The sequence below is a fragment of the Echiichthys vipera genome (genome assembly GCF_963691815.1).
Source record: "Echiichthys vipera genome assembly, chromosome: 11".
NCBI classification, from domain to species: domain Eukaryota; kingdom Metazoa; phylum Chordata; class Actinopteri; order Perciformes; family Trachinidae; genus Echiichthys; species Echiichthys vipera.
The window spans coordinates 10,178,470-10,198,042 of NC_139836.1; the positions used below are offsets into that span (position 1 = coordinate 10,178,470).

General features: G+C 40.0%; 1 protein-coding gene and 1 long non-coding RNA gene across 2 annotated transcripts; one reads left to right on the forward strand and one right to left on the reverse strand.

Annotated features, from left to right (window-relative positions):
* Window positions 1-2,496: 2,496 nt before the first annotated feature.
* On the reverse strand, window positions 2,497-19,335 carry rab11fip2 (RAB11 family interacting protein 2 (class I)). The gene is made up of 6 exons (XM_083922696.1): window positions 19,194-19,335; window positions 17,754-18,348; window positions 12,747-13,153; window positions 10,662-10,995; window positions 9,448-9,520; window positions 2,497-7,347 (listed from the first exon to the last, which is right to left on the reverse strand). Exons 2-6 carry the CDS (start codon window positions 18,104-18,106, stop codon window positions 7,123-7,125), a joined length of 1,392 nt encoding a protein of 463 aa, XP_083778822.1. The 5' UTR covers window positions 18,107-18,348; window positions 19,194-19,335; the 3' UTR covers window positions 2,497-7,122.
* On the forward strand, window positions 8,162-10,967 carry LOC310953615. The gene is made up of 3 exons (XR_014593398.1): window positions 8,162-8,236; window positions 8,788-8,892; window positions 10,844-10,967. It is a non-coding gene; the product is annotated as an uncharacterized lncRNA (long non-coding RNA).
* Window positions 19,336-19,573: the final 238 nt, after the last annotated feature.

Sequence of the window (19,573 nt, forward strand, 5' to 3'; positions counted from 1 at the left end):
TCACCTTCTATCAAGGGAACCAACAGCAACCATGCAAAAACAACAGCTAAGTTAGCTGTTAGCTAATAGGTAGATCACCTAGGGTTAGCTTGTTAGGAACATTACAGTGACGACACCGTGGTATTACCACCATATTATACATGTTTGATGTTGAATCTTACATTGTGCAGAATATTTGTATATAGCAGTAGTATAGTATAACTTGTGTTGTAGGCATGTAGCATCTTGCTGCTTTTGGTGCAGCAGGAAGCTAACAAGAAATGTGAAGTGAACTAGCTACATCAGCAAACAAACAGGATAAAATAATGTTAACTGCCACCATATTAAAAGCTATTGTTTATACTAACCTTACTATAACTCAAACAGATACAAACTCAAATACCTGAAGGAGTGGTAGCCTCCTTCTGTAAACTGTTACATATTGTGAACACAAACTGAGCTGAGAGGCCTGACCTGCTGACACCTGAGAGGCCGGGTACGTCACAACACCTGAATCCTTTTGCCACTTTCTGCTTTATCGCCACTGTCGAGCAATTAACTCTCAGATCTTTAGCAAAAGAAAAACACTTGTTACAGAAGTATTCACAGTGTGCAGTGACCATTCTAAAATTCAGATATGGGAAAATAAAAATGTAAAGACTGTATGAAAAATGTACACCACAGCATATTTGAGAAAACCTGACTGTTTTGGACCTGACCCTGTATTATCTAAGCTTTTTTTAAAACCTCTTTGATTGTACACAATAAACTGTATGTGTTTACTGACATCCCTTTTGCAGCTGTATGAGTTCTAGTCTGCATCCTTCCACCATGTTTGTTGTTCAGTGTTGACAGATTCCCTCTTCTCTCTGGTAGTCACCTGGCTTTGTTCACCTGATACCAGACGCGTGGCAGCTATTAGAGGAAGACAATACCATCAGTACAAGGGACAATGCTGGGATCTGCAGCACGTTTGACACCTGATTTATCTCAAGCACCTATTCAGAGTCGTTAACTATCAAACAAAGAGTCCTGCGTTGGAGGAGTAGGTGGGGTCTGATACTCTGGGGAGTTTGAGGGGTTAACCTTGACATCTGGCCCCCGATCATCCAACAAGTTCAGGCCAGCTGCCCAAATAGGTCTGCTTTTTCCTCTAAAAACACCTCATCCATCTGCTGAATTTCTCCTCATATAGGTTTCTCCATGATTGCCTGAGGCACTTCCATTCACAGACGCGTGCAGGGCGACACTGATCCCTGCTATGACGCCCATCCATATTTAAAAGGGAGTGCAGGTGACCTGTGGGTGGCCCTCTCTGGCACGCTTGGGCTCTTCACACCCACAGAAAAGTACATAACCCATTTGCTGGATATTTCCTCAAATTACAGCAATATGATATAATGCACAATGAAGTAATGGGCTTTAATCTAGAGGCCACTCAGATGACACGTGCCGTACAAAAGCTGGGATGTGTGAAATTTGATCAGTTGATGAACGCGTAAGGATGACAATGAGTATGTCAATTAGCTTATGAATACAACAGGTGACACCTACATAAAGCCCAATTACACACTTGTTTGTGTTCAGCGTGTCCCAAGGCAGACTATGAGTTAACACAGGAAGATCGAAAATTAATCATGATACATGCTGCCAAGTCTGTCACCTCACAGAATGATCATGAAATTAACTTAATGAGCATGGCTGCATCTAAATTTAACTGATACTTAGACTAATATAAAGCAAAGTTTAACTTAATTATTCAATCAGCACTGGTGGTTCTGTCAACATGTCAGTGACAAGTTGCATTCAAATATTGTTTCATTAAAGGAATTATATGTAATTAGTTATTTTTTTATAGGTGTCCATGGTTACCATTGCTATGTATCTTCCACCTTCAGCTCTAATGCGGTGCAGTGTTGTGCAGTGGCAGCTGCTGCGACGTTGAGGTGCACCTCTTCAGGGACTACTAGATTGAGATGACAGGGGGGGGAGGTCATGTTTTAACCTGTTAAGTTGTAGGGAAGCCAACCGGCCCACTAAAGCATCAGGTGGTGAACAACACAAGTGTTTCTTGTCCCAAAAGACTTCACAGTCCTGTTTTACACACAAGCAAATTAAATTGGAGTTTAACCAGCAATCTTACCACTCAGCTGTCAAATGATACTTCTCTCTTTTGCAGAGAAGGCATAGGAATTTCTCTAGAACAAAGGGAAGAGCTGCTTTAAGCAACAAGAAAACAAGAGCTTTGACACCAATCAGCAGTTAAAAACACTTGTCGTGGTTAAACAGCAAGTGAGATCAGAGTTTATTGAGTGACGTTTAATGTATTTATAAGAATGAAAGGATAGGTGTTAAACTGTTAAAACAACAGCTGGATTTATGGAAGATTTGAATCTATTTTATACTGTCAGATCTGCTGCAAAATGTGTGCATATATTAAAATTCTAATTTAATAGTGGTTAAAATGTCTTTACAGGCGTTTGATCGTTTTGCAAAAAAAAAAAAAAACAACCTCAGTACAACAGCAGTTTTTTTTTATTCATAGTGTGTTTATTGAAAAGGACAATACAATCTTGCTTGAGCCTTTCAAACTACATCCAGTAGAACATTGGAATTAAATGATAATGACAGCAGTAATATCTGAAAGTGAATGTTTGAAACAGTGGAGAATGGGTGAATATAAGAAATGCACCACCAAATTCTTATGAATTAGTGTGTGCGTTGGCACCTAATGTACAGTCATCATCACTAACAGCATTATACTGTTATAACACATACATCTTCTAGACCCAAATGTGTTTCCAGAACTACAATACAAAAGCCATACATTCTTGTCCCCACACATCCAGGTATTAAAGTCTTGCATATATTATGTGAAAATGAACCAATAAAAGCTCACCTACCTTTTGAGATGAAAGGGCATTTTTTTAACCAACTTACACACTATACAAGTGAAATACATTACGATAAGGTACTTTGATGAGGGTTGATGAAAATTAACCCAACCTTGTGGAATCAATGGTTTCTAGATGAGGAAAATGCCATATCATTTTTGCAATAATATAAAGTGTTACATAATCACACAATGTGTTTGACATTCAGAAGTGACAAGAATCCAAACAGACCAGTTTTATTTATCTTATTACATTAGTGAACTGCAAGACCCAGTAACACATTGACTACCTCAAGTCGACCAACATGTAGGTATCAAAATGTCATTTTAGGTCTCCACCATGTTGTGGGCACTAAACTAAACTCAAATGATGTTTAATTGTGTTGGCACCTCCGCGCACAAGACTCCACACAATTCTGTAAACTCAGTGAAGCTCTGCTAACTGGCGAGATCTTTTATAAACAGTCATCATTTCCTTCAAAACTGTGTGCCACATTACAAGCACCGTCAGGGGATTTAGTGGGAGCTTAAGTCTTAGTGTCTGGCAGCTGTATGTGGCCTATGGCAAGCAGCATCATATTATCAGCAGAAGACTTAAAGACTGCCAGAGGATTGCAAGATCCGACTTGAGCTTTATGTCATCTTCATCTATAGGTTCAATGCATGCTTTGTCAACATGGAAAGAAATCCCCATACGTTTGCACCGTTTTTTGTTTGTTTTTTTTGGAATGGGGCGGACATTCACCTACAATACTCACAACATACATGTGCAAAACAATCTATACGACACGGGCCATGACCAAATTTTATAGGAAATATTTCCTCCAAGCATTGTGTATGCTTTGCATATTTAAACACTGGCATTAATTGGATGACAAATATTATGCAAAAAGGCAAGGAAGAAATACGGTATAATAATGATTTTTGCGCAACCTCTTCACAATGTTGTGCTAGAAAATGATTTGAAAATGCTTTTCATTTAGATTTGTGTTTTAGTCTGACATCTTCCAAAGCACCAAATTATATTAAAGCATAAAGCAAATGTAGCAATCAAGCTGAAAGAAAGAATGACAGGCAAAATTAATTAATTTCAACTACTCATCCTTCATTTTTCATTTGAACTAAATAACCTCAGGGTCCAAATGTGTTCAACATTCACGAAGACCTTATCATTTTTTTTTTCATCACTCAACCAAAGCAACAGCACGTAAAGGCAGATTGTAGACCTGCGTGTTATTCTATGATGCAAAATATAACCTACACCACACGCCTTTGCTTTGCTAGCAAGAGCAAAGTTTAGCTCAAATGGAAGATGGGTGGTGAATACTTTTCTGAAGTTTGACATTTTTATTCCAACTTTTAAAATTGAATTGAACTTAACTCGTACTTTGACTGGATCTCAGACAGAATAAAACCCCCAGGAAGCACATTTTCAAACATTTTACAGCACAACAAAATGTGCAAAAAGTAAAAGTGGGTGAAGTGATATTACGGAATGACTGTACAGTATGTACAATGGAAGTATTAAAAGCTCGGCAAGGTCCGTGAACAACTGGCTGACTACCAATATAGACAAGTTAAAGCAGTTTGTAAAGCCTGTAACATGAAGATACAGAGAGTTTTCACTTCAGCGCGTGGCGGAAGGCAATCAGTGAGAAGCTTTTCCGTAATAGAAAAAAAAAAGATTCTTATCCACATATCTTCTTAATTAGTATCACATAATAGCGGATTCAAACATGTTAGGCTTTACAAAATATATGCAGATCAATTAACCGTTCTCCAGTACAAAGGAAATCACCCACCATCTGTGCCACATCATCATCAACATCGCACAAAACCGTAAACACCGACATTTGTAGGACCAATAGAGAGAAGGAAGGGGGGAACAAAATCGGCCATGTGAAATGATCTCTTTGGATACACCAAATACTTTAAAGGCAAGCAAGGTTCAATGGCCTTCTTAGTGTACTGTGTATATCATAATACATCTCAGGATGATGTATTTCAAAGCCAACCAGAATACATTCAGTAACAAGAGATTTTGGCTTCAAGTCCAAAAAGAGATCACACACCTTCAGATGAAGAAACTACATTCGCAGCAGCGGAAATTATAAGTGCATTACAGACTGTATTTCTGAGTGGTGTAAAAACTCAAATTAACAAATGTTTTTGACCGTCCGCATTCCACAGAAACAGTGAAGCACTCAGCTGTGATTTGGTATCATACAGTGTAAGGGTCAAATGTTGTATAAGAACGGAAAGCAATTACAAAATAGATATAAATACCAGCATTAGTACAAGCAAAAGGACAAAGCAGTAGATCTGAAACACATTAAAAATGGTGTGCAACTTTGAGTAAAGGACCGTTATTATGATCAAACAAAGCGTGTTTAACACTGTACATGAAGTTGCTTTCCATTAAATACAAATAAATGTAAACCTAAACATCACTAAGTGATTTTACTATTTTTGAACATCTAGCTCAAGCAAAGGTATAAGGGATTAAAAATGTAGCCTTCTGAAAATGTAATTTAGTTCATTTTAGTACCAGCAGTGCGATCCAACAGCTGCCCCGTAGATCACCCGGCATGTGTTTAGTAGAAACCGATAACAATGGAAACAACATATGTTGTTATGACATTAGCATCACAGATTTGAGGCGACATAAGATGACATAAAACTGTGAAATGAGGACAGTTAGCTTCTGACAGAGGCTGTCAAACAGTTATTTGTGACCTGAATAACACTCATTGGGTTTACCTCGAACATCATTTGTTCTCAGTGAACTGCTGAGACACTTTTCTCTTACTATAAATGAATGTTAGAATTTCGACTGAAAAACAGAAAAAAAACACATTAGCTGAAATCTACTGAGGCACAGTACATCATTCGTTTGTGACTAGGTAAACAAATTAATGTCGATATAAAAACTGCATCGATAAGACCTTAATACACGAATACTTGTGAATGAGATTTCCTTTTTGATTTGTAACAAATATACAGTGTTAATACAGAAGAAAAGGTGGTGAGGGTTAGGGTTGGGGATGCAGGAGTAGTAGTTTTTATCACAAAGTACCTTACAAATACATTAAAATAATGGTCATATGCAAATGAGCTATGAAACATTTATAAATAAAGATTGTTCAGCATATATCCACATGTGCAGCTAGGTACCGTTAATACAATCTTCAGCAAAAATGTAAAAATGTATTTAGAGGAGATGAAGGGTGGTCAATCCGTGGAGGCTGTAACACAGAACTGAAAGCTTTTCCAGTGAATCAGATCAATATTAAGAGATGAGTTCCACTGATTCAAATGTAAACAAGCAAATTACCAGCAGAATGTAAAGCAAGATACTCAAGTTATGATTATTGCACTTAAAGTCAGTAAAATGATCACCTTCAGCAAGTGACTGTGAGACCCTTGGTCCAAGCAACGTAAATGATAGTCATCACAAATAAAATAAAGCATGAAAAGTCAGTAACTGATAACAGCAATGTAGGTTTGTTCAAAAAAAAAGAAGCATGACTGTAAGCTAGAGAGAAACCAGACTCCCAGATACTGTGCTGTCCAGCAACTTTTTACTGTAACTCTCTTCTAGTCTTTCTAAGAATACCCATGAATCACTCAGGCATTTGGGTAGGGAGAGCAGAGTTCATCCACATGTGTAGCACAGAAAAGGCTCACAACAAAGCTGCCCCCGCTAAATGTTTTGTAGTTTAGGTGGCTAGTTTGAGTGCAAACAAAGTACCTACAGCTTCAGCTTCACTTGGCCGTCTTTTAGCAAACTGCACACAACTGCGACTGCACCATCTGGTAAACATGAATTTAGGTGCGTTTGCAACTTAAGGGATTCTGAGATGATGGCAGCTGCATGTGCAACAGACCTCTGTGGGTTCACAAGTGCAGACAATACAGCTAAACCTAATCTTCGTCAAAAATCTGGATTTGATATGACATGACTCAATCGACGCTGATCTTGTTTAAGTACATAAGAATGCACCGCAGCAAGTATTGATAAAGTACTTTTAAAATGTAAATATAGGAATGCAAAAGACAGAGGGCAAAATACCTGTCTGCACTAAAAAAACCAAAACACTGAATAAAAAGTATTAAAAACTACATCCATAGACATAAATCAATCATAAATGTGGCTTTGATCAATCCCGTTTGTTCCCACTCATTTTACCACATGACATTGATGCATGCTAAACCTTCATTAGTAACTTTTCATCCTGCTTCTTTTCTTTCTATTTTTTACAAAGTTTACCCGCCTTCTTTTTGGGCTCATAGGGTGTCCGTAGAATGCTCGGCGTCTCCTCCATGACGCGCACAAGTAGGTTATCGATGTAGTCTTCCAGCTCCCTGATGTGGGCGTCTTTCTTTTTCACCACTTCTTTCTGCTTGATGAGTTCCTGCACAACTTCCTCAAAGGACAAGTTGCTATAGGCGGCCATGCTTTCCCGTTTCACCTCCTGAAAATGGGAAACAAGTTTAAAGTTACATGCTCCATAATCACCATATATTTTACATAGATACTCTTCTAAAAGTAGACTAAAATGGTTGAATTATCTTCTATGAAAAGTCAGCATCTGATAACAGAGGCAACTGTAAAGATACCCTTTAAGCTCACAATGCGACGGAGAAAACAGACTAATTAGACGTATTGGCCTAACGTGACATAAACTGTCATGTGTTTATCTCTTGTTCTCTGTTGCTAATAAAGGCTAATTGAGAGCTGTTAAGATAGAGACTGTTCTCAAGGGAATGAGCACTGACATGTCAATGAATTTGATGGCAGATGTTATGATCTAATACTGTGTAACAGTGTTTATAATGAGAATCAAGAGCAGTTTGACTGCTCTAATAGACTTAACTGCAAGCAGCTTGAGAAAGTCGGTCTCCTTTATCTGTAGTTTCAAGCATCTAAAAGCACCACCTCTTTAACTAGAGACAGTCTGCTACTGGAAATTGACAATAAATATTTCCCAAAAAATGGAATCATTGTTGTGAGGGGGAAATGCCAGGCTGCATACTTCTGCAATTAAAGGTCAGGCTAATAAAAAAATAAGGATGCAACCCAAGCCCAGCTTTGCTCTTTGAGGACGACCTATTTGGACAGAGCAGTGTGGTACGGTATGTGCAGATCATATTGCGCGGGTACGAGAGGAGCTGTAATCGTTTTTAATGAGGGACCACTTTATCGCTTCAGTGCTGGGCATCCTCCCCCGAACGGATAGAGCAGCAAAGCCTTCACCCTGTTTAAAATACCACACTTATCAGCTTCCACTCCCATGCACCATTCAAGCCTCTGCTGCTGGGTAAAGACAATGCAGAAAGACCTGGAGCGGGACTGCTTACCAGGTATCTTATCGCTACTAACAGCATGGAGGCTACTGTGGGGCGACACAAACCAAAATGAAATATTTGCCACTGAGATTAAATGTCCAGTATAAGAAGGGGTTCAAGTACAGATCTCGGTAACCTATTCCTCACACACACAACACAAAAAAGGCATCTCATTGAAAGATACTGCACTTAAGCCATCCGAGAAGGAAGAAGAGAACTGACAGCCACATGGGTGTTGGTTTCACATACAAGCATGTGTGCACATGCTTGCTCTCTCTCTCTCTTACACACACACACACACGCACGCACGCACACACACACACACGCACGCACGCACACGCACACTTTAGTGGCTGGTGACAAAGGCTTGGAAATGACCATGATTTGGCAAAGTAATGATGACCATTTTTCTGCGATCAGTAGTGAGGAGAAGATAAGGCGCACACTTGGCATTCTCCAGTTGTGTCATTACAGTTTCTAATGAGCTCAGCTTTGAGAATCTAAAAGCTCAGTCCTTTGAAATCTCTCACTGCCCCCCCTCTCCCCTCCTGTGTGTGGTTAATTAGGGCCTTGAAGCAGAGGAAATGGGAGCTGCCATTTCTGCAAGGCACTGCGGCATGCACGGGGGCACATGTGTGGATACCGACAGCCCTCAACACCCACAAAGAAAGGTGAGGAAAGCTATTATCAGCATTCTCTTTCTCATTTAGGCATCACTTTAGCTACTGCACCCACTACTCTGAGCCTACGTTTTTGCTGTGTAATAGTCTGCACATTTGAGGTTTTTATTTTTTATTTTTCAAATTGGAAATACAAAAGAATTTCAACTCTAACTACAAAGGGTAAAAAGTCATGTAAAAATAATGTAATAATCATTAAAAAGAAAGTGCCTTTTCCCAACAAAAACCTCCAATTACAGAACAAGTGCGACAAACCACTCTGACCGACCTTACTGAAGGAAATTTCACACCACTTCAAATTACGATCGGATCCGACATGATGACCGATGTGTGCAGCTGCTAATTAGTTGAATAGCACATCTGAATTTTCAGAGGCTGCAGAGATCAATGTCACCAGCTGCTATGTCAAATGATAGTTAGAGCTCTAAATTAAAAATCTGCATGACACTGCACCGAAAGTAATGATGCAGTCAGGTAAAACTGACAACTTGCAATCACCTGACAAATCATTAGCTTTTACAAGAAAGGTTGTGCTGTCGTGCTTACCTTCTTCTTGCCATATATGTCCTTCTTCTTATGGCCAAAGGTGATGTCTTCATTTCTTGTTGGCTTTTTATCACTGCAAAGTAATCAAAGAGAATGTCAGCATTTACATGAAGGCACTACAGTGAATACTTCTGTTATAATTAGCACAATTTTACAAATACAGGGGCCCATGAGGTGTCTATCCTTGAGTTGATCAAAGAAAATGTGGATAGTTATGTGACTGACATAGTTTATCAAGAAATAAAACATGCATTAAAGCATGTTTTTGCTGTGAATAAGCTCATCAATAAATAATATACTTTAAACCATTTTTTTTCTTCCTGCACCACTTTATAAATGACCACAGAGCCACTGTATGACAAAGGCAGCAGTAAAGATGATGGACTAGTGCCTACAGAGATAAGTGGTTAATTGGGTGGTCTATCTCTGCAGAGGATCTCATTACTATAGCTCAGAGGGCTCTGTTATCAAGCCCAGGCTCTCTAAAGAGCCACTAATGACACCTTCCACTCTGATAAACCAGAACTTGGCCACAGTGCTCACCAACTCTTTATGTAACACAGGAAATAGAAGTAACTCGCTCGGTGGAAAGGCTTGAATAATAATACTTGACAACTGAACGAGAGAGAGAGAAGGATTTTCTATCAGGTAGTAGATTTCACTCAACAAGGTATTCAAAACTTTATGGGAATGCTGTAACCAATATCCTGTAGTACAGTAAGTCCTACGGGGTAGCGTGGTCCTACGGGATAGAGTGGTCACATGATGAAAAACATGGAGGATGTGCTTCAAATGTAGCAGGACCTCTGCTGTGTACATGCTCAATGCACATTGTAGCCACGCGAATGGAGGCTAAATTTAAAGCATGGAAGAAATGGATATTTCTGTGGAACATATTAGGAAGTTACTTATTAAGTTGTTTCTGAGTCACACGTGTTGGAAACAGTTGACATTGTTAAAAAAACAACACCAAACCAAAGGTGGTAGTCATTTATAGCTTGAAAATCTCTGTATCCAGTAATAATAGTGTTCTGTACTATTTTGTTGTAAATGCTACCTGATTTACAGCTAATATAACTGATAACGGATTGACAACCTTAAACACCATGCTAAAAAAGCCAAGATAGGGGACATTTTTTGGTGTACTGAAGGAGAGTTGGGTGGTGCATTTATAAGTTAGATGAACCATACAGAGCTAACAAAAGAGAGATTACCTGGTTTTGTAGTTGGAGATAAACGGGTTAGTGTCTGTTTGAGAGTCTCCACTAAAGGGGTTGGGGGAACGCAGGTCTCCAGAGCTGCCCGAACGCCCCTTGCGGCCTTCCTTCTTTCCCGTCACGCGTTCCAGTAGGCTGACCTTCTCCTTTTTCTCCTTTCGCTCTGGCCGGTCCCACAGCTGCCCTTGCTCCCCCTCAAATGGGTTGCGATTGCGTGGGAGCGTGGCATACTTCTGTGGCAGGGTGTCACTGATATCAGTGAAAGGGTCACTGTGTGCTTCGCCGTCCTGGTAGCCTGGCACCTCGCTCTGGGAACGCCTGTGAGGGACGCCTGCTCTCCCGGGATGCAGAAACCAAAAGCAGAACATGAATGTATGACGTAATTATGATAAAAAAAATATATATCTATGCATATCACTTATCACAAATAAAGGTAAAATATGTTATTGGTTTGTTATAATTTGTGTGGTTATCTGTGACAGAAGTTGAATGATCAAATCTGGCTTTCTAATGGTCAATATGACGAGTACATTTAAAGCTGATCAACGGGTGTTTTCTTTGCATAAACAAGTCTTGTAATTTTACAGAGATAAAGGAAACTTTCAAAGTCATCACTTTGTTTTGTGTCTAATTAGTTACTCATGTTATTTTCCACGTTGCTCTTGGGGCTTTTCCGACTAATACCCTTTGGAGCAGTAAGGACAGCTAGTTATATTATGATTTTTTTTTAACTCTCCTCCCCTGCATGCTAATCTGAAAAATCACAAAGACGCTTGATTGTCAAAATCATCATAATACAACCGCCACAGATAGCTGTGCAGTGGAGATTGTACAGTGAAGATGGAGCGGGCAGTGAATTGAGTAAGGCTTATTTATTTGCCTTTTATCATTATTTGTATATTTTGAGACCAACAGATGAGAACAACAAAGTCGAATATCAGATAATTCTGATAGTTCCCTAATTAGTTGCAGCTTCATCTGGCAAAAGTATAGGTATCCCATTGGTTAGGAAATTGCTGGAAACAAAACACTATTATTATTATTGTCATTATTACTCACTTATTTTGCATTATATGTTACATTTTACTGTCCAATTCTGTTGGTTCTTTGAATCGTAGTTGTGAAAATTGTGAAAGCCATAGCAACTCAACTATAAGAACTCTGTGACCTCTACTGATGACCACTGGAACAGTATCCAGTGTTAAGACAGTCGCACAGGAATAAGATACTTAATTAAGACCAAGTAGACAACTAAAATAAAACCTTGTATTGAGAGACACCATACGACACTGTAAATATAGTATCATTATAACACTGCTCTGTCGTTTTAGTGCTTAAGAGTTTTATCCTTCATACTTAGCTGAAATGTTTAAGACACCAGTGTGCTGCTTGTACCACTGTCCTCTATCCTTGAAGATTTAAATATGAGAAGGTAGCAATGACTCCGGCTGTGTTTGAAACTGCATACTAACGTACTGCAAACTACATACTCAATCAGTATGTACTGCATACAAAATGAATGATTAAGTGTGTCATTACCAGCAGACTGTTCACACTGAAGCAAACTCAAGGAACACTTCTTCTCTGCCTCAAGTGACTCACAGCATTACCGGCCCCAGCTACTGTTGAATGAAAATATCTGTGCTTCTGCGTTTTCCCTTGGACATTTTTTAATGTCACTCGTCATCATTCGTATTCATTTTATCTAACAGTTCATTATTTAAACCGTCTGACTCACAGTCCACCATCTGACAGTCTGAACAGCCATTTGCATAATGCATTTTGGGGCAGTTGAGTAAGCTCAGGTTGTATATACATAAATTCTTGCCTAGTATACTTTCGGACATTTCTCGCATACAAAAGATTACATTTTTCTCAGCATATTTTCAAACACTTCCTCACAGACCACCAGCGACTTCACTTGTTAAGAAACGTGATTGGTGTAACTTTAAAAAACCCTATCAAGTCCCTGCAGATGTGTACCAAGCATTAAAAGTTACCTGTTACCCCTTTAAGTTCATATAAAAAAAAGAATTTATTTTAACAGCGATATTGAAACAAAGTGCTGCAACAGATCCTCACCACTTTCTTCTATGGAGTTCATGGAATCCAGTTTGGGCCGAAAGTGAGTCCCGATGAGATCTGACATGGAATGAGCGGCAGAGAGTTTATGGGCCCCGGCGAGTAGTGGTCTCTTGACCTTTGTTTCAGGCTGCGGTTGTGGTTCTGGGGCGAAGGACTGGCGGTTAGGCTCCGAGTCGCATATGGCAGAGCGAGGCAGGATGGCCGAAGATGTGTCGCTAAAGCCGATGTCATGTTTGCGACCCTTCATTTTGTCCTTAAGTTTGGAAAAAGGCGAGCGGGGCTTTTCCTTCATGGAGAGGTCAAACATGCTGGCTGTCATGTTGTTCCTCATGAACTGGATGCTTACTTGGATGCGGCCTCGATCCTTCTTCTTCTTTCCCGGCTTGGACTCCAAGGAATACCAGCTAAAAGGAGAGCGGAGGAAGCTTAGGCTGAGCAAATTCAATGAGACAATTTATACAAAAAGAGCAGGATTTATGAAAATCTTTTGCGTTGATTACACGTAATTCAACTTAATTCAGGAAGACAGGTATACAAAGTCAGAATGTGGTAGAAGTGTTTACACTATCAAACAATATGACAAAAGGAAAAAATAGCCCACATTCTTTCTAATGTGCTCTACCTACTTCTTTGTGGACATCACTGAAAAGGCTAATTTGAGCAGACTAATCCAAAAGCTACACACAAATGCAGGGGCTTAAATCGTTTGAACTTTTTCTGACACAAGTGAGAATACAATTTACCATTCAGAGGATAAACATTATTCTTTGCAAACTGAACATAAGAAATAGCCTGCTGCTGAATAATATAGACCATTTCAGGCTGCTTTTGGGCTCCTATTTGTTTAACCTCTCTGCGTTTTCAACTGGAAGTAATGGGATTTATGCCTTCACTCTGAGCGAAATAAAGTGGCATTTGCACAAATCTGGCCTTTGTTCAGAAATGCAACGACAAGCAATTGGGAAATTGCAAAGCCACGTCGCAGTGCGACCCAACAGTTCATACATGCTAATGAGACATATCCTCTGTGTTATAGGGCTTGGGACAATGTCCTTTAAAAAAAACAGCATCAGGATGAAACGACTACCAGTTATTATATTATTTCTGCTTCTCCTACATTCATCTGGGAATTTATGAGTGTGTATTATAAACTATGGTCACATCATATGCCTTCGCACTCATCGCCATCCATCACAGTGCAGTTCGATCTATATTATCAATCAATTGTTCTAATTTTACACTCTCTTTTCTTGAAGACTCCTTAAACTAAATTGACTTAAGATCCCATATTGTAAAAGGTGAGATTTCAATGTTTTTTTTAAATTGGGAAGCAGGTCATGGTGCAACATAAATACTATGGAAGTATCAAAACGCTAAATCCACAGAGAAATGTGCACAGCCCGTATTCAGAAACTGTGCCTTTAAACGCGCCATCAGGACTTCTGTACAGTTGTGATGTCACAGGTATAGACGGTGGGGGGCGGCCGGTGGCTTAGTGGTTAGAGATGTTGCCCCATGTAATGAGGTTGAAGGCCTCGAGGCAGTGGCCACGGGTTTGACTCTGACCTGCGGCCCTTTGTTGCATGTCTCCTCCTCTCTCTCTCACCCCATTTCCTGTCTGTCCTATAATAAAGGCTTAAAAAACTGCCAAAAAAATAATCTTTAAATAAGAAAACAGACGCTGTAGAGATACAGTAACTACAAATAGGTAAAACAGGGAACTGCTTACCAATCAGAGCAGGTTAGGCTTTTTTAGGAGGAGTTTTACTCAGATTTTTTTTGTTCTCTTATAATTACTGAAATTTCCACCTGGATTTACATGGAGATTTGAAGTATCCCTTGAATTCAAGCATGAAATATAAGTTATCAGTTCAATCCAAAAAAGGTGTTGGTATTGGCTTTATGAAACCGCAGCTGTTGAACGCTATTCTAAACCATCTAGCTCGTGGCTCAGGAGCCCAGTCATGAAAGGCATTGTTGGGTCCGATTCCCAGGCTGCGTGCCGCACTCAGTCTGATCAGCAGCCACAGCATGCCGCTGCCATGGGGCCGGGGCTGCACCTCACGTGTGTCTCAAGGCCAAGATAAACCTTCCTGTGCTTGGAACCACAATCCTCCCACCCGGGCATGGACCGCTGGGAAACTCCTCACAATCAACAAACACAGGTGTGCGATAATTATGGGCTGCCTACTCAGATATCAAGACGGGCTTTCCTCCCCAATATGTCAGTTCAAAAATACTGCGGATGGGCTACAGTGAACCCAGAACGACTGTGAAGTGTGGATATAGTATCAAGGGTTCTGGCGTCATTGTCAAGTATGCCTGCAGTGTGGGATTAGGCCAACAAGCAACGTGAGCATATCTGTTACAGAACCGCCGCTGAAAAAGTGCACAGCCTCGAGGTGCATCGGCTCAGGCTCCTTAAACAAATAAAACCCATCCACACTGATTATAACATATTGTGATTCTTCCAACTGATGGGCAAAGAGGAAGTGTGCTAATGTCGTAATGTGCAGTGAAATAATTAACATCAGATCCAGTTGGGTTATTCTGTTCTGTTTGCTTAATGTGTGTGTGTGATGAACGTGTAAGGGTCAACACCCCCAAGTTAGCCTAATATAATACTTCAGGCTATGATGGTGTGTTTGGTTTAGTTTTACTCTTCTGTTATGCATGATCTGCTCAAGCCTATTGTAAAGAAATTTCACAAGGGGACCAACCTTACCCAAGCATGTACTGGCCATACGGCAGGTAAACAGCCTAGACAAGTTACCTGCTAATGAAAGTGCTGACTCACATAGACACACACCAACTATGAGCCATCAATAACAGGCCTAAAGGGAATTTAGAGTCACCACTACAACTGACTTGCATTCCTTTTGGGCTGACAAAAGCATCCAGACAAAAGTAATACATGAGGACAATAAGTAAACTGGACTCACAGCAGCCCAAGATTCAAACCCAGGTTTCTTTGACTTTTGAAGAAGAGGCCATACTTCATGCATGCCTCGGGAAACAACTGTATGTACAGGAGTGACTTACAAGACATGTTTAGCCAGCTCCACTAGTTTGATTTAAACCAACTGCTGCTCCCCATGTCAGTTATTAAGCTAAAAATAATCTCTTAACAATGTAGTCCAGTGTTAGCCTCAAACAAAAGAGGGTCTACAAGATAGAACTGTTCTACTGGTACTACTTCATCTGTGATATTTGTGTTAGATAGTTTAAAACTGAAAAAGAAACAATCTGGTGTTTCTGTTAGACCAGTTCACATTCTGGGCTAAATGACAGAATCTCTTTCAATTAAAACACAAATACAATGTATTTCTAAAGAAGGTGCATTTAGAAAATAAAGTAAAATTCACTTAAATCATGTGGTGTACAGGAGTTTGGTCATGACCTTACAAAACACAACACATTGGTATTATGTGCAGCCTAATATGGTAAAAACACATGTAGAAGACGTGACACATAACCACTATTTAAGTCCATGCTGTAATCCACTTATGACTGGAATAGTTCTGCAAATATTTTCCACTTCCTCCAGTCCAGTCTTCTACCAGCAGTACATTGATGCGTGACTGTGAGCCGGAGTGGCAAAAAAAACAAACAAATACTGTACAAGGCTTATGAAATGTATTATATCAATATTAAAATGAGACAACTCCACTTAATTTAGTGACATCCACATACAATAGACACATCCATCCATCCATCATCTACAACCGCTTATCCCAGTCAGGGGGTGGGGGGGTGGGGTGGGTGGGGGGGGGGGGGGGGGGGGGGTAGAGCCGATCCCAGCTGACAGTGGGCGAGAGGCTGGGTACACCCTGGACAGGACGCCAGACTATCACAGGGCTGACATATAGAGACTGACAACCATGTACGCTCACATTCACACCTACAGGAAATTAAGAGTCATCAGTTACAACAGACACATCCCAGTGTCCAAATTTCAAAGACTGTACAAACTAATGCAGAAGCTCATAAACTTTTGCTTTACTTTTTCCGCACAAAGTGTTCCATCCTACACATATTAATTAGAAATTTGCCAAAGTATTCTTGTAGGGATATCGTTGTGGCTTGACATAGTTTTGTAAGATTTAGTGTACCATTGTCAACTAATCACATTGCAGTTGGGCTGGGCAATATTATATCGATATCATGATATGACACTATAGCCTGGGAACCAAAGGAATCTGTGAAGCTCATGTTACATTTGCACTGGTAGGTAAACATGATCCCTCACCCATTCAGACAGATTTCCAGCAGCTTGAGATCTGACGGACCAATTACAACAGTGTATTTAATTTACTTAATCTTTATTTAACTAGTAAGTCACATTAAGATTTAAAATCTTTTTTAAAAATGAGACCTAGCCATGGACTCAAGGACTGAGATGAAGACTGACAGGTGCATGACCATCAAGTCTGCAGGTTCGTCCACAGCAACTTACAAGTCTCATGAAGCTCTGATCAAACTGTCAAACTTGGCAGTGCTGAGAAGATTATTGAAAAACTGTTTAGCTGTAATTTGAGAAAGTTTTTATTTTCCAACTTCAAAACGGACCAAGCACCGCTCCAACGTCTGTATTGCTCAGTCCATACTTCATTTTGATGCTCTGATTGGTTGTAGGTCTATCCAGTTGCACCTTTACATTTTGGTCTGCATCGTTGAGAACACCCCGTGGATATGGAAAATGTGAGATGTGATACCGGGCTGCATTACAGAAAAGTAATGTAATTTTCTGAACATACCAGACTGTTCTTGCTGTTCCATTATTTGCCTTTTACCGACTGAATACTGTTGAAATATCGATAACGGTATTTGGTCAAAATATTGTGATATTTCATGTGTTTCGAACATTTCAATGGGTGCACATGATTTACTTAAAATAATAATCCAGCTTGAAACCTCAGGCCACAGAGTAAAACAGGCTTGTTGTGCTATAATGTGCCTTAAGTTGAGCTCTTGGACTTTACTGCTGTAGTTTATGATACTTACTCGGTTTTCTTCCGTTCCTTGTTATCAAAGATTTCATTAAGGTTGATGGAGCTCTGACCCAGGAACTTGTCCATCCCAACCAAGGACCGGTGCGTCACTATAAGGCAGAGTTCATACACTTCTGGGTTGCCCTCCAAAAGTAAACCAGGTAATTCAAAGGAGGCTTCCTCTCTCCAGACAGGGTTAAGTGTCTTCTCCGCCACTGATGTTGAGTACTTTTCTTTGCCCAGCTGGATGATCGTGTAGGCATCATTGGTGCCATGTTTGCCCTTGGGCTGCAAACCGGTTGCTTGAAGAACAGTGGCTTGGACATGGGTTGGGAACCACTTTTGAGACTGCTCGCCCAGTGACATCGTCAGCACTGGTTATCAACTGAAAGCCATTCAAAAGAAACTAAATGATGTAATGTATGTAGTTAGTGTTTTTAGTGAGTGTGCAAAAAGCAATAAGCATGATTTACTATATTATGTTGTCCATGACAGTGTGGTTTATATGACTACACGGTAGCAATCATTACAAGCAATGACAAGTCTGACAAACTGAGCAAGCCTCATCTTCTGTCAAATCAAAGATGTCCAAGCCACTGGTGAGTCATCTGAAAAAAAAAGACACAAAGGAAACAGAACAGCATCAGTATCTTTCCCAGAACCAAAGCATGACTCATGTGGGTGTACGGGGAACATTGAGATTAAGCCAGCTAATATTTTCAGCCAGCTTTGACAGCAGTCACTTGTACCAACATGTGATTATGAAGTAATTATAGGAAATAATGACTAAAACCGAATTTATATTGTGCTATATGATTGTGTATAATAACTATAAATACATCTTCCTAAGCTTGAGTATCAAGAAACTGATGATCTCATCCAATGACACATGTTGGTGCTGGTCCACTGTCACTGAAAGAATGACTGACTCAGTGGTATGATGGTGTGATTGTTTCATATATTACCTCTAAACTAACCTTATTCAAAGACAGGGTGTCAGACTGAGAATAAGAAAATGTATCTATATTAAAGTAAAATGATCATGGTGGTGCCAAAGTGTCTTTTTCACTACCAATGAGCAGCTCCTGGTTGTATCTTTACGTGAAGTAAAGTCTGTGTCTCTGTTGTTCAAACTGAAATATGACTGTTACAAGAAAGCTCAGCTGTATATTACAGAACTGACAGTCACGTGAATTGTATTAGGGTGACATTTACATTTAAGTGAGCATCTTTCCACATGTTTTCCATAACGAACTGAGCTGTAACTCAGCTGACAACTAAGGTCTACGTATACATTATAGCTACTTTAAACACGACAAAGCAATATTGACTTATGAGGTTTACATGGAGCTTTACTATTGTTGTCTGTAGGCTGCAGGACCACGTTAGCTAATATGCAGCTAGCTACTGAGCTAACAAGCACACAGAGCATCTCACATACACAGCTGCTTACCTCGGTGTCATGTTCACCCACATTATAAGGACATTCAGCACTACAGCTCAACAGAGACCGCCTTTACAAATACATTCACGCGATGGTTCCTGAGGGAAATGCCCGCTAATGTTAGATGCTGTTGCTGCTGCTGCTGTTGTTGCTATCGACTTCTGTCGGCCAGCGGCGAGCTTCACTTCCTAGTCTGACGTCACTTCCACCTCACCCCGGAGGAAGTTCAAACGTTAAAAAAAAAAAAAAAAAATTAAGTCGCACGCGCACGCGCACACACGCCCGCGCGGTTCACTAATTATGGTTGGAGAAGTGTAGGTAACAACGAAACATGAAAAAAAATGACGTTGTCGGTGTTGTGTCTGCACCTACAGGTAAGCACTAACTTA